At 47.6% G+C, this 15000-nt stretch overlaps 1 protein-coding gene across 1 annotated transcript in view; it reads left to right on the plus strand.

Annotated features, from left to right (window-relative positions):
* The window catches only part of smyd3 (SET and MYND domain containing 3), a 291990-nt gene that overhangs the window by 258885 nt on the left and 18105 nt on the right, over positions 1–15000 (plus strand). The window contains exons 9-10 of the mRNA XM_076300384.1: positions 5062–5149; positions 5877–6051. Of these exons, the coding sequence (XP_076156499.1) occupies positions 5062–5149; positions 5877–6051 (263 nt within the window). The remainder of the gene's footprint in view (positions 1–5061; positions 5150–5876; positions 6052–15000) is intronic.

Consider the following 15000-nt stretch of genomic DNA (forward strand, 5'->3'; position numbering starts at 1 on the left):
CCTGATCAAGGCCAGAGCCGAACACACACACACACACACACACACACGTACACATACACATACCCATGAACACACACACACACACACACATGGAGGCCTCGTGTGACTGGAGGGCAGCTGTGTGGTGCGTGGTTTCTGCTGTAAGGCAGGCAGTGCGCGTGTCGCCCAGTAGAGGGCAGTCTTGTTAGAATCCGGAGGCGTTTTCCACCGTCTGTCTGTCATGATGGAGAGAGGAGAGAGAGCATGCTCACACAAGAGGAAGTGCAGCTCTGTGATTTATAACCAGCCCATGCTTCATGCTTCATGTCTGTTGGGGCATCACAAAGCCCGTGCCAACCCTCCGGCCCTGCTCCCGCACACACAACTCTCCTCATCTTGCGTTGTGTGAAGCTGAGGAGATGCACCGATATCCACTCATGTGGATCTCTAAAGGGGTTTTCACGTTGCCCAGACAACGCACAACAAACCCTAACACTCTAAACTCTCAGAAAACCCACTTCCAGTGTTCTGTGGAATGATCCTACTCATGAAAACGGCCTGCAATGCTAAACAGCCGGCTGTAGAGCCATCTGTAGAGCTAGCTGTAGGCTAAACAGCCTGCACTGATCCTACTGCTGGGCTCCTTATTGGCTCCCCTGGCCAGATGAAATGCCATTCTGTGCAGAGAATGAGTGTGAAATGAAGGGGAGGTCCCCCTGTGTGTATGTGAATATATATTAGTATGTTTATTTGGAAAAGATGTTTATTGTACCATTGAACCTGCAACACTGCATAAATCTGTTGGATTATTCAGAAAATGTTATTCCTGTGGAATCAAATAAGGTATTGGTGTGTGCATTTATTGATTTGTGTGTGTGTGTGTGTGTGTGTCAACACGTAGACTGGTAGTTATACATCACAGGGCTTTGATGTCTCTGAAGAGAGAGGAGGTATCTCTGGGGGAGTGAGCTGACTGTCGGTAATCTCCCCCCCCCCCCCCCCCCCCCATTTCCAACCCCCCCAGCAACAATCACTCATGTCCTCGCCTCCTCAGAACTCCACACCACGTTGTTCTTGTTGTTGTGTTTTGTTTTTGATTTCGCTCTCAATCCAAAGAGATGTCCCTCAATCAGCACTACAAACTGCTGTTTGGCATCTCTTTGTGTGTGTGTGTGTGTGTGTGTGTGTGTGTGTGTGTGTGTGTGTGTGTGTGTGTGTGTGTGTGTATATCTTTTGATGTGTGTTGTCATTTGGATGTGTGTGTGTGTGTGTATCGTTTGATGTGTGTTGTCATTTGGATGTGTGTGTGTGTGTGTGTATGTGTGTGTGTGCCGTTTGATGTGTTAATATATGCAGCGGAGATACATTCTCCATCAGCAGCGTTTTAGCTCCTCGTCTCATTTCAAAATCCTAAACACACCCAAGCGCTGCAGAACCAGCTCTGTTTACGTCTCTGGGCCTGAAATAGACTTTTTATCGCTGCCTCACCGATGCCATTCACTCTCTGGCTCTGGTGTGAAATATTGTGGAATGTGCACAAATGGCAGATGCCACTGCCCCAGACCACTAGCCTGTGTGTAATTGGTAGCCCTGAGCCTGGCAGAGTTACTGTTTTTCCTTGTTTTTACTCCTCTCCCATCACTAAGTGCTTCATGCTGGCATCCATCTTGAAAAGATGTTTGTGCCAATTATAGGCTTCAGTGTACTGCTATCCTTCCCCATTCAGACTCAAGCTATTCTGCTGCTCTCCGATCCATGTCTAATGACAGAGACACACCAAACACGCCCATCATGGACCAAACACACCCACAATGGACCAAACGCACCAATCACGCACCAAACGCACCCATCACACACGAAACACACCTGTCACCCACCAAACACACCTGTCAACACCAATCAGGGACCAACATGATCATGTGCCATAGTGAACACCTTCATTGAGGGTACCTGAAGGAAGTTTGCAAGTTACTTCACACAAGCATTCAAAAAATCGTTCCATCACCACAAACAACAAACATTCGTGTTGTGTGTTGAACATGTGTTGAACACACCAAAACAAAGTCTTATATGTCTGTATGTATCCCATCATAGTGTTGGAAAACACCGCTCTACTTATGGGTCATAGATCACATGTGGGGACAGCCGTGGCCTACTGGTTAGCACTTCGGACTTGTAACCAGTAGGCACGGCTGAAGTGCCCTTGAGCAAGGCACCTAACCCCTCACTGCTCCCCGAGCGCCGCTGTTGATGCAGGCAGCTCACTGTGCTGGGATTAGTGTGTGCTTCACCTCACTGTGTGTTCACTGTGTTCTGAGTGTGTTTCACTAATTCACGGATTGGGATAAATGCAGAGACCGAATTTCCCTCACGGAATCATGTGATCTATGTTAGACCCGTGATAGCATGATCACATATCTACGGAACACAATCAATGCAAACAGCATTACATTGGTGCAACATGATCATCCGTGCCTCCCCAGGCTGAACACATGAGCACCTGAGGGGGAGATGCTCTCACTTCACATGTTCTGGGCCCCTCTTTGTTTGAGTGCATCATCAATAGCAACACTATTAAGAGGGAGGGAGGGAGGGAGAGAGGGAGGGAGAGGGAGAGAGAGAGAGAGCTGGGAAGAGTGCCTTCTCTTGCCCCTCTTTCTATGGACTCTCTGCAGCTTAGCTTCCCCAGGCTGAATACAGACACTTCCCTTTCTCCCCCTCAAAGATCAATACCTGTCCAGCTCATTGTTAGTGGCCTGCAGAGGGGGACTGTGATCCTATAGGCTCTGGGAGAGGACGCTGTGTTCACTAACAACAGCTGCTGCCAGAGTCTAGCTCCACATTCCCCCATTGATGGCGCTCCAATCAGACACAGAACGGCACACACACAAAATGGTTCCACTTCGACTGTCACCAAGCTTTTGATCCCCAACTAGCGCAGACACACACACACACACACACACACACAGAAAACAGCAGAGCCATCCAGCATCAGATGTCTGCCTCTCAATCTCACACACACACACACACACACACACACGCACACACACACACACACACACACACACACACACACACACACACACACACACACACACACACACACACACACACACACACACACACACACACACAGTGTCACAGCAACCAGCAGCACACACCTCACCTGCACCAGTCCCTTGTTCCCGTCTGCTGGCCTGCTGTCAGCTGTCTTTCAGGGACAGCTCCACTAACTTCCCTGGCATGGAACTTTGCCAGGTGTGATGCGGCGTGGTGCGGTGTGATGCGGCGTGGTGCGGTGTGATGCGGTGTGATGCGACGTGGTGCGGTGTGATGCGGCGTGGTTTGCTGTGATGCGGCGTGGTTCGGTGTGATGCGGCGTGGTTTGGTGTGGTGCGGTGTGATGCGGCGTAGTTTGGCGTGGTGCGGTGTGATGTGATGCGGCGTGGTTTGGTGTGGTGCGGTGTGATGCGGCGTGGTGCGGTGTGATGCGGTGTGGTGCGGTGTGATGCGGCGTGGTGCGGTGTGATGCGGTGTGGTGTGGCGTGGTGCGGTGTGGTGTGGTGTGGTGCGGTGTGATGCGGCGTGGTTTGGTGTGATGCGGGTACCATGGTGCGGCGTGGTGTGGCGGCTCCTTCTAAATATTGCAGTGAGGACGAGCGGTGTTGTCTGTTTCCGTGGCGAGGGAGCGGTGAGAAGCATGACGGCTCGTCTGGGCTGTGAAAACGCCTGTCTGGTGATGTGCTAAATTAAAACCTGCGCCTGAAAAGCAGCCATGGCACTCTTCCCAGCTCTATCTCTCTCTCTCCCTCGCTCTCTCCCTTTTTCTCTCTCTTTCTCTCTCTATATATATGTTTCACTCCCCCTCTCTTTCTCTCTCTCTGTCTCTCTTTTTTGCTTTTGTCCTCTTCTATCTCTTTCACTCTCCCTCGTTTCTTTTTTTATTTTATTTTTTTATTTGTTTTATTTATTAGGGACCATGTACAATTTTACATTTTGCACATAAATGTTGCCATTTGATGCATTGTACCAATTTGCTAATTTACATCTGCAGTCCCCTGGCACGGCGCAATCTTACTTTTCTTCCTTTTTCTGTTCTCTTCCCTTCCCCCTCTCTTTTATACCCTTTTCCTTCCCTTCTTTCTCTCTCTCTCTCTCTCTCTCTCTCTCTCTCTGCCTCTCCTTCTCTGTCCTCTCTGTTTGTAATGTAGATGTGCTCATTTGGCAATGATTACGTCTCCAAGTGGAGCTGAACGTTCTAGAATGTTGAGTGGTTGCCAGGCATCAGTGGAGCGGAGCGGAGCGTGATCTATGGGATGCTTTTCCTGCTTTGCTTCCCTTCAGTGAGTTGAGGAAGGTGTTTCCCAACGCTGATCTCTCGGCCTGTCAGTGCACCGTGCCTGATGGCTTTCCCTCCTCTCAGGAGCAGAATGTCAGCACCAGAAATATGGATTTACTTTTGCAAAGGCCGTGAAAAAATGTCTGTGCTGTTTTTGGAATTGAGCCTCCAAGCTATTTGATCTGTCTCTGCTCCTTTACTGAAATGGTGTTGACTAAATGATGAAACTCAACGTGTGTATTGAGTTTATTTCGGAGTATGTTAATGTAATAAGCATTTCTTTGCTCTCAATCCTAGTTGCCTTTTCCATCTTGATCTCCTTCTCGATCTCTCTTTCTCGATCTCTTTCATTATCCATATGCAGTTCAGTCTCTCTCTCCCTCTCTCTCTCTTAATTTTCTCTTTCTCTTCTTTTTACCATTTTCTTCTTCATCTCTCCATCTCTCTCTCTGCCTCTCCTAAATGTCTTTGGTGTAATGTAAAATGCCTTTGATGTAATGTTAAAATGCTGTCAGTGTAATGTGAGATACCTCTGATATTCTAAATGTCAATATTAAATGTCCTTCATGTGATGGTTAATGCCTCTAGTGTTGAATGTCTGCTGTAAGGTTAAATGCCTTTTCTATGACGTTAAACGCCTTCAGTTTAAAGATAAATGTCATCGGTGAGATGCTGGATGTCTTTAGTGTAAGGTTGAATATTCGGAGTGTGATATTTGGAGTGTTTCTCCTGTGTGTGACCAGGATGCTGATATGTTGGCTGGAACCGAGGAGGTCTGGAGGAAGCTGAAAGAGGCCCTACCCTCTCTGGAGCGCCTGCAGTTGGAGCAGAGTATCCTTGCCCAAGACAGTGCCCTGATAATGGGGTTTGTTGGAGGGGTTTTTGTATTGATTGTCGGGGCATTGCACAAGTACCTTCATACGTGTTGGCGGACACCAGGCCTGCTTCCTAGTGCTCTCTGCCTCTCAGTTCTGCTTCATTCTGTGCTGTTCTGCTCCATTGGACTAGTTTTGTTCTAGTTCTGTTCAGCTGTGTTCTTCTCTTTGGTTCTGCTCTTTGGTTCTGCTATGTTCTTCTCTTTGGTTTTGCTGTGTTCTTCTCTTTGGTTCTGCTATGTACTTCTATTTGGTTCTGCTATGTTCTTCTCTTTGGTTCTGCTATGTTCTTCTCTTTGGTTCTTCTGTCTTCTTCTCTTTGGTTCTGCTGTGTTCTGGCCCCGTGATGTTCTCCTCCGCTCTGTTCAACCCTGGCCTGTTCTACTTCCCAGTGCTCTGTTTTCTGAACTAACCTGTTAGTGCCTGCTGCGTCTGTTCTCTTTTCCTCTCTCTTTGGTTCTGTGTTCCTTCTCCTCCTCCTCCTCCTCCCTCTCCTCCTCCTCCTCCTCCTCCTCCCTCTCCTCCTCCTCCTCCTCCTCCTCCCTTTCTTCCTCCTCCTCCTCCTCCTCCTCCTCCTCCCTCTCCTCCTCCCTTTCTTCCTCCTCCTCCTCCCTCTCCTCCTCCCTTTCTTCCTCCTCCTCCTCCCTCTCCTCCTCAGACTTTCTTAACGGCTCTTTCTCCAGAGTGGACTGAGTTGTTGAGAGAGGGCCAGGCCCTGGTGGATGGACACACAGGTGCAGTCCCCGACTCCAACGTCTACCTGCTGCAGCTGCTGGACCTGCTGCTGGACGCCTGCATCAGTCTGGGCCAGTACGACACGGCCCTGCAGTTTGGCACCAGGACCCTCCAGCCATACAGGTCAGCCTGGACTTCCACTTCTCTTTTCTAGTGATATCCTCCCCTCCTCTCCTCTCCTGTCCTCTTATGTCCTTTCCTCTCTCCTCTCCTGTCCTACCCTTCTCCTCCTCCTCCTCTCTACTCGATTTACCTCTATGGTCCTCTTCACCCTGCTGGTCCTCCTTCCTCTCTTCCCCCTTCTTCTCTTCTATCCTCCTCTCCTTTCCCCTCTTCTCTTCTCCTCTTCTCTTCTATCCTCCTCTCCTTTCCCCTCTTCTTTTCCCCCTTTCTCTTCCCCCTTCTTTTATTCTATCATTCTCTCTTTTCCTCTCTTCTCCATTTCACTCTTCTGTCCTCTTTTTCTTGCTTCTCTTTCTTTTTTTATGATTTTATATCCTTTTTATTCTTGTTATTCTCTTCACTTTTATTATCCTTTCATTTGTTTTTTCTCCAAATATATAATATCACATGTAGACTTCCGTTATGAAGTCATTCATCGGGTTTTATACGTTGGCTTACACCATGAGAGAAACACATCTACCTACCTGAAAACACACTCCTGTCTTCTCTGTGTCCCAAAGCCTCCTCCTTAATAAATGTTTAACACTGTCAGAGCTCCGCTTTAATAATAGATCACACTATAACACCTTGCGCAGGCTAGCTTAATCCCTCACTTCTGAGTGAGCCTACTATTCAACAGAACCCAGATCTCACCAGGAGGAAGTGTGTGTGTGTGTGTGTGTGTGTGTGTCGGTATCCAGATCTCACCAGGAGGTGTGTGTGTGTGTGTGTGTGTGTGTGTGTGTGTGTGTGTGTGTGTGTGTGTGTGTGTGTGTGTGTGTGTGTCGGTATCCAGATCTCACCAGGAGGTGTGTGTGTGTGTGTGTGTGTGTGTCGCAGCAGGAGAGGTGACGGAGCATCATGTAGCATGTCTGTTTTCCTCCTGCGATTTCACAGGATGCTGCGTCAGCCACACCTGCTTAGACACCTGCCCAGGTTTACAGAGAGGCAGTGTGAGGATGATATGTGTTATTAAAGTAATTAGGATGATAATTAGCCGTTTTAAGGCTTAAAGCCAAACTCAAAGCCAAGTCAAATTCAAAGAGAAAGCTCCATAGTTTCTCTTACAGAAAGAAAACTTTAAAATAGAAGCCTATGGCCGACTATTGTGCCAGTTTTTTGGAGAGTTTGTTTGTGCTCTACACGCCTGCACATACAGAACTTTTTACCTGGATGCCATGAATGTAGATGCAATAAGAGTATTAGTCACCTCCTCTATTGTGTAATTGTGTTATTGGCACAAATGAACCATTACAGCACTACAGCAAGATAACGGTCACATTTTTTATACCAACACAGGCTTGCTTCGTCACAGATCTAGAACATTCATTCATCTGTTTGAATGTGTTTGAGTGAAATCATAGTTCATGGGGTCCACTCATATCTCCCTGGCCTTGGAAGATGCTGTGGTAAATAGAAGTCAAGGGCAATCTGTTCCCAGCTGAAAAGGGCCCCGGTGTGGGTTGGATTCTTTGGAGTTACAACAGAAGTGTGGTCGCCACCACAGAGAGAGGGAGGGAGAGGGAGAGGGAGAGGGAGAGAAAGAGAGAGAACTGTGGAGGAGTCCTAGCCTCGTTGACACCAGATCCTTCTAAATTCAGAGTGGGTCTGGAGAAGGTTCATTGACGTACGGCTTCCAGGAGGGGTGTAATTAGTAGTGAAATTAAACTTAAATTGGTGCATTAAACTCATACCAAATAATTTCAGAAGTGTAGCAATCTTATAAACGAAGGTTTTAAACGCAGTTGTTTACTCAGCTCAACATTGGAAATGGGCTTCAATGGCCTTTTGTCCAGACGGACCTGCAGAGCAAATCCCAAATTTGCCAAAAGTTTGTATGGGTATTCCCTGGCTAGAGGACTCTAGTGTTCCATAACCCATCTCAGAATACAGTGCTCTCTGTCCCTCAGTGGCGGTGTGTGTGTGTGTGTGTGTGTGTGTCTGTGTCTGTGTCTGTGTGTGTGTGTGTATGTGTGTGTGTGTGTGTGTCTGTGTCTGTGTCTGTGTCTGTGTCTGTGTCTGTGTCTGTGTCTGTGTGTGTGTGTGTGTGTGTGTATGTGTGTATGTGTGTGTGTGTCTGTGTGTGTGTGTGTGCGTGCGTGCCGGAGAGGATTCCAGAGAGGATGCTCCCCACACTCCCACATTCTAGCCTCTCGTGTTTCCCTTTTGCTCTCCGTTGTATCCGCTGGCACTTCTTTCTTGTGGGAGGGATGGACTATGTGGCGTGTAGCAAAGCCCTTCCTAAAGGGCCCTTTCCCACAGCACCCAGAATAAACCGTACCTTGGGGCGGAGAGACACAAAGAGATTATTGACTGCGAGCTTCAGCACATGTCAATTTGCGGTGCGGGGGAAGCTCAACGGCTCCGTGGAAGCGAACGGTGGAAACGGAGAGGACGGACGAGCTCCACGCGGCGACAGCAGTGGCTTACTGTCGGGAGAACGTAAACACACGCTCTCCCTGCAGCGTCATGGAAGACGAAGAATGTACAAACACGCTTTCTTCTTTTGCAAGCATACACACATACAGTGTCTTCATACCCCGATGTCATTCATTATGGGACACGTAAATAGAACCCTGCAGTGGTCGTCACGCGGTTCACTGAGCATTCTAGTGTCTCTTCCAGATGTGTCTCTGAAGTCCAAAGGAGACTGTGCTGCTCCAAAGCAGCCCCAATCTGCTCCAGCTCTAGCCTGATCCACAGTGGTTCTAGCCTGATTCTCAGTGGTTCTAGCCTGATCCACAGTGGTTCTAGCCTGATCCACAGTGGTTTTAGCCTGATTCTCAGTGGTTCTAGTTTGATCCACAGTGGTTCTAGCCTTGGTTCTAGCCTGATCCACAGTGGTTCTAGTCTGATCCACAGTGGTTCTAGCCTTGGTTCTAGTTTGATCCACAGTGGTTCTAGCCTGATCCGCTGCTGTTCTATCCCTGACCTGCCCCGGTTCTAAACCGATCTGCAGTGGTTCTAGCCCTGATTGTAGTTCTACCCCTGAGCCACTGTGGATCCGACTGGTGCATGCCAGATCTTGGCCAGCGGTGTTCCAGTCTCTGATCCCAGCCGAGCTAATGATGGATCACCTGCCTCTGCTCTCCCTGCAGCAAAGTGCAGTCAGTTCTCTCTCTCTTTCTCTCTCTCTCTCTCTCTTTCTCTCCCTCTCTCTCTCTACCCTTCTCTCTGACATTCTCTCTATCTCTTTCTCTCTATCTCTACCTTTTTCACACATACATTCTTTCTTTCTTTTTCTCCCTCTCTCTCTCCTCTTGCATCTCTTCCCATTTTTTGAATCTTTTGCATCTCTCTGTATTTCCCCCTCTCTCTCTCTCTCCCTCTCTCTCTCTCTCTCTCTCTCTCTCTCTCTCTCTCTCTCTCTCTTTCTCTCTCTCCCTCTCTCCCCCCTCTCTCTCTCTCTCTCTCCTTCTCTCTCTCTCTCTCTCTCTCTCTCTCTCTCCCCCCCCTCTCTCTCTCTCTCCCTCTCTCTCTCTCCCATCTCTTTATGTACCTGTAACCTGCTCCTAACCCCCTGCAAGCGCGCAGGTTTCCCATCACCACGCTCTCTTGCCCATGCTGCAGTCTCAGGCCCTGCAGCACCCCAGCGTTCCTGCCTGTTTAATGTGATGCTGAAAACACATTTCACAGCCTTTATTCAAGTGTCAGTCCAAGCAGCAGGGTCTAAACGAGGCTGGACAGGGTTCCATCACCGTCCCCTTCAGCCTGCTGTCCTTCCCTCTCCCGGTGCTCCGTGTCGTGCGGAAACTGCGTGGTTAATAACAGCCTCGATCGGCTCGCCCAATTATTTCTGGAATTGGCTTCACTTACACTGGAGTGGGGCTGGGCTCCTCCTGCCGAGGCAATTATTACGAGTGGTCCCGCTTCTAACGGCACACACACACACACACACACACACACACACACACACACACACACACACACACACACCACACAATCACAAACTCACACACCACACACTCACACACCACACACTCACACACCACACACTCACACACCACACACTCACACCACACACAACACACGCGACCCCCCAAACCTCTCATCTGCTTGTCTTCAAGGGGGGTTTTGAAAGTGATATCAACTGCGCTTAAAGCAAGAACAGCCACCTGACAAGCCTATAACAGATCCTTCACATCAGAGCGAGAGCTACAACACCCTCCCCCCTACACACACACACACACACACACACACTCTCTCTCTCTCTCTCTCTCTCTCTCTCTCTCTCTCTCTCTCTCTCTCTCTCTCTCTCTCTCTCTCTCTCTCTCTGTCTCTCTCTACTGAAACCCCAGCGTGATGGAAGCCAAACAGGCCTTTGCATTTATGCTAATGCCATTCCAAGTACTTGCCAGGAAGTAGAATATTTTGCATATTTAAAACTATTTATTTATCTATTAGTTGCCCTAGGCTGTTGCCAGTTAACTATACATTGGCATTTATTTATTTACATGCAGTTTAGACTAAAAATAATCAGATTACGCATCAGGGCTAAAGTTGTGAAATTGGTTTAATTGCTTTACGGCTCAATTTATGCAAAAGCATTAATTAGTGCAGCTTTTCAGATCTCCGGTGACGATCATTCATCTGATAATTAAATCAATAGCGTGGCTACTCATTACTCATGTATGGGGAGTGCATAGTGCTATACTTTGAACTTCTCCTTTAATCTTGTAATTAAAATTTAAACTCCAGCTCCTCCTCAGGAGAACTAATTGCGAAGGGAGTGACAACTTATAGAATTAAATGTGCTATGTGTTGACTAATTGGTTAATTATCACCACATTTTATTTTAATTAACAATTGTAGCTGTGTATGCTTGATTTGAGCCCAGTCACTAGTAAACATTGTTGCAAATGACTTATTTTCTTTCTGTAGTCGCTCTGACATTTGCATCACAACGTTTACTAAGTCAGCAACTTGAGCTGTGCTCTGTGGGTTGATAGCTAGCTAACTCTAGGCAGTTTTAACTGCTGTGGAGGGCTTTAGATGGGTGTTTAAACCAACCAGCTTCTAATTTGCCAGACTCTCTACTGTGCAAAACCAGTTAAGGTACAGCAGCTAAGATCTATGTTGGCATCTGAGCCTTTAAGTTAATTAACATGTCTTTGTTTTGTGGAAAAGGTAAAGATAAAAGATTCAGCTACATAATAACCAAAATAGTGCCTGTGTTCCTTGATGTGCTTATCTGATTTGGCATCTTACATCTTTTTGTCGATGTACAGTAGTTCTTCAGTTGAAATAATTAAACAAGCGCTGGTGCCACTTCAAACTTGTCTCAGACAATAGGACCCAGCCCCATATGCAGATGTGATTACAGATGTTACTGTGGTAACAGGTTTGGAGGAAAACATCCAGCTGTTTCTTTAGTAATCTAAATCGGAATCAATGTTGCGTGGGATCTTCATGCAAAACTTTTTTGTTGAAAGCACACATGGAGGATGTAATGATGTCTATTTAAATTAAATGTTTCCATTTGCTCTGAAGTTAAAAATCAAAGGTTTTAGCAAAAACATGCACATGTCTGGTAAAGAGTGCATGACTCAGATGTTGCTTCACGTGAGGGGTATTTAAGGGACTTCAGCCTCTGTCCAGCGCTCAGCCATACTCAGCTCAACTCCAGCACTTCGCTTCACCCGCTCCGTGCCTAACAACACCCCTCAGCTGTGCTATATTCACGATATAGAACGGCCTCTCGGGGCTTATTGCTTAAATATTTCAATGGCAGGCTTGACCTTATGTATATATTTTCAGTGTGTTGTGTCTTTTCATTTTTAATAATGTCAAGTTTTTCAGTGTTGTACCTGGTGTATGCTGGTTATTCTTCTTTTTTTAAAGCCCTTATTTATGTGTATGCCTTCCTGAGTGTGCTACATGTACGCCTGGCCTGCACTGGTTATTAGATATTCCTGTCGATCTGACCCAGTTAGTTCACCATGGGCCTCTCTCTTTCTACCTTTTTCTCTGACTTTCTCTTCTCTCTCTCTCTCTCTCTCTCTCTCTCTCTCTCTCTCTTTCTCTACCTTTCTCTTTGACTTTCTCTTTCTCTCTCTTTCTTTCTCTCTGTGCTGCACAGGAGAAACTCCACAGCTTCCTCCTTACCTGCTGCTCTGCTCTGAGTCTGCAGGGATCACGCATTAGCATTAGCATTAGCACACATGTTAGTGGCGTTAGCGTAGGCTAACAGCAGTATAAATAGCAGAGTGGCTAATACAGCAGCTCATTAACAATGCATTAAAACAGGGGCTTAGTCTCTGTGACTGTGTGCAGTCGCTCATTAGCGCCTCTGGTTTAGCTGCCTCCGCTATGCCTGAAGTCACAGTGAAATATGAGCACATACGCGCAGCGTTTGTAATTGTTATGTCACTATGTGAAGTTTTGCAGTTTCACCTTGAAATTATTAGTACTGATGTTAACAAACTAGTCCTGTTTTGGATTAAATGTTCTGGTGATGATAAATACTACCTGTTTTGGAAAGTGAACAGTGTGTGTGTGTGTGTGTGTGTGTGTGTGTGTGTGTGTGTGTGTGTGTGTGTGTGTGTGTGTGTTGTAAGTACTGTATGTATTTATGTCCCAATATTTGTTTGTCTGCGTGCATCGACATGTGGACACCTGGATGTGTGTGTGCATTAGTTTTTCATGTGCATATGTGTCTATTGGTGTTTATTTTTAAGAAAGGTTAAAGTTCATCTCTCATGATGGTCACCCTTCAACAGGCTCCTCTGCTCCCAGGATGGTAGTTGACCTTGTGTGTGTGTGTGTGTGTGTGTGTGTTCCACTAAAGCCCAGACGAGCTGCTGTGTAATTAGTATGTAAATGTGGGCCATTAGGCCGTTAGTGCAGTGGAGAGGAACGGGGCCACCTTGCTGTCATGGCCGCTGATCTCATCCAGAGGAGAGGAGAGGTGCTGTCTACATCCGGAGAGGAGAGGAGAGGAGAGGAGAGGAGAGGTGCTGTCTACATCTGGAGAGGAGAGGAGAGGAGAGGTGCTGTCTACATCCGGAGAGGAGAGGAGAGGAGAGGTGCTGTCTACATCTGGAGAGGAGAGGAGAGGAGAGGTGCTGTCTACATCCGGAGAGGAGAGGAGAGGAGAGGATAGGTGCTGTCTACATCCGGAGAGGAGAGGAGAGGAGAGGATAGGTGCTGTCTACATCCGGAGAGGAGAGGAGAGAAGAGGTGCTGTAGAGGAGAGGAGAGGTGCTGTAGAAGAGAGGAGAGGAGAGGTGTTGTTTACATCCAGAGAGGAGAGGAAAAGAGATGAAATGTAGAAGAGAGGAGAGAAGAGGAGAGGACAGGAGAGGAGATATGCTGATGTGTTGTCCACATGTAGAGAGGAGAGGAAAAGAGATAGTATAAGTATATATACTCTTTTGATCCCGTGAGGGAAATTTGGTCTCTGCATTTATCCCAATCCGTGAATTAGTAAAACACACTCAGCACACAGTGAGGTGAAGCACACACTAATCCCGGCGCAGTGTGCTGCCTGCTACAGCGGCGCTCGGGGAGCAGTGAGAGGGTTAGGTGCCTTGCTCAAGGGGAGCAGTGAGGGGTTAGGTGCCTTGCTCAAGGGCACTTCAGCCGTGTCTGCTGTCGGGGTTCGAACCGGCAACCCTCCGGTTACAAGTCCGAAGCGCTAACCAGTAGGCCACGGCTGCCCCCAGATTAGATGTAGAAGATAGGAGAAGAGAGGAGAGAAGATGAGAGGAGAGGAGAGGAAGAGAGAGGTAATGTGCTGTAGAAGAGAGGAGAGGAGAGGAGAGAAGAGGAGCTGTGCTGGAGAGAAGAGGAGAGGAGAGGTACCTTATGGCCTATGCTGACTACACAATTTCAGCCCGATTTTGCCACCATTTTGTTGTAGCCGACAACTTTCCAGTGTCATGCCCGAATATTAAAAGTCGGGAACGACGCCGAAGGAGGAACGCATCTGGTAATGACATTCAACGACCCGTGATTTATAGTCTGTAACGTTCCATGACTCCACGACCAAAAGTCTAGCATGTTAGAATTTTTGGGGAATCTCCTACGACTCCCGTACTGACACTGACAGTATGATTGACGACACGCCACGAGTAGGCTAACATAGGCTACATGATCTTGTAATGTGACCAATCTCCCGACCAAGACGCGGCAAGAATTGATGTTTCTGTGATCGCCTAGTCTATCGCTACTTAGTCCTACTCACCTCTTTACAACCACCAACTGGGGACCTGCGGCCCACCTACAGGGTTCACTGGGATAGCTGTGTGTGTGTGTGTGTGTTTGTGTGTGCGTGCGTGTGTGCGTGCGTGCGTGTGTGTGTGTGTGTGTGCGTGCGTGCGTGTGTGTGTGTGTGTTGAGAGTGTTAAGGTGTTAAGGTGTTTAGCATAATAGAGTGTGTTTGTAGTTATGTTCTAAGGCATTCCTGTCGTTTGTGTGTTTATACTGCAATTTTACCATGAGTGAAAATAATAAGTGTAGGTTGAATTATCTGAAAACTGCAGACAGATGGCAGAACTGAAATGGATTTTATTCCTCTGTAACGAGCAACAGCAAGCGGGAGAGAGTTCCTTTTGCTTTCCACCATTTTTGTTTTCCTTTCAGTGTTCGGTGATGACCTGATCACCAGTGGGTCGGCTGCTGTGTGATGGGGTTTGTTCTTGTCTTGTTCCTCCTGTGAGCTGAGCGACAGGCTCTCTCTTGCGTGATGGAGTTTGTCCTCCGCTCCACTGCTCCCAGTAATCCGTGCTAGACCAGGGTGTTCTTTAGGCATGCTCACGTGAGTTTTTGTGAGCGCATGCTTTTGGCTGCCTGTGCACATGTGTGTGTGTGTGTGTGTGTGTGTGTGTGCATGCATGCATTCGTGTGTGTGTGCATATCTGTGCAGGTGTGTGCCTGTGCACATGCATGTGTGTATGACTGTGTGTGTGT

Source organism: Alosa pseudoharengus, unplaced genomic scaffold, assembly GCF_046254945.1.
Source record: "Alosa pseudoharengus isolate Yale_2024_CS ecotype anadromous, Long Island Sound unplaced genomic scaffold, YU_APseudo_1.1 YU_APseudo_1.1_scf_22, whole genome shotgun sequence".
In the NCBI taxonomy this organism is placed as follows: Eukaryota; Metazoa; Chordata; class Actinopteri; order Clupeiformes; family Clupeidae; genus Alosa; species Alosa pseudoharengus.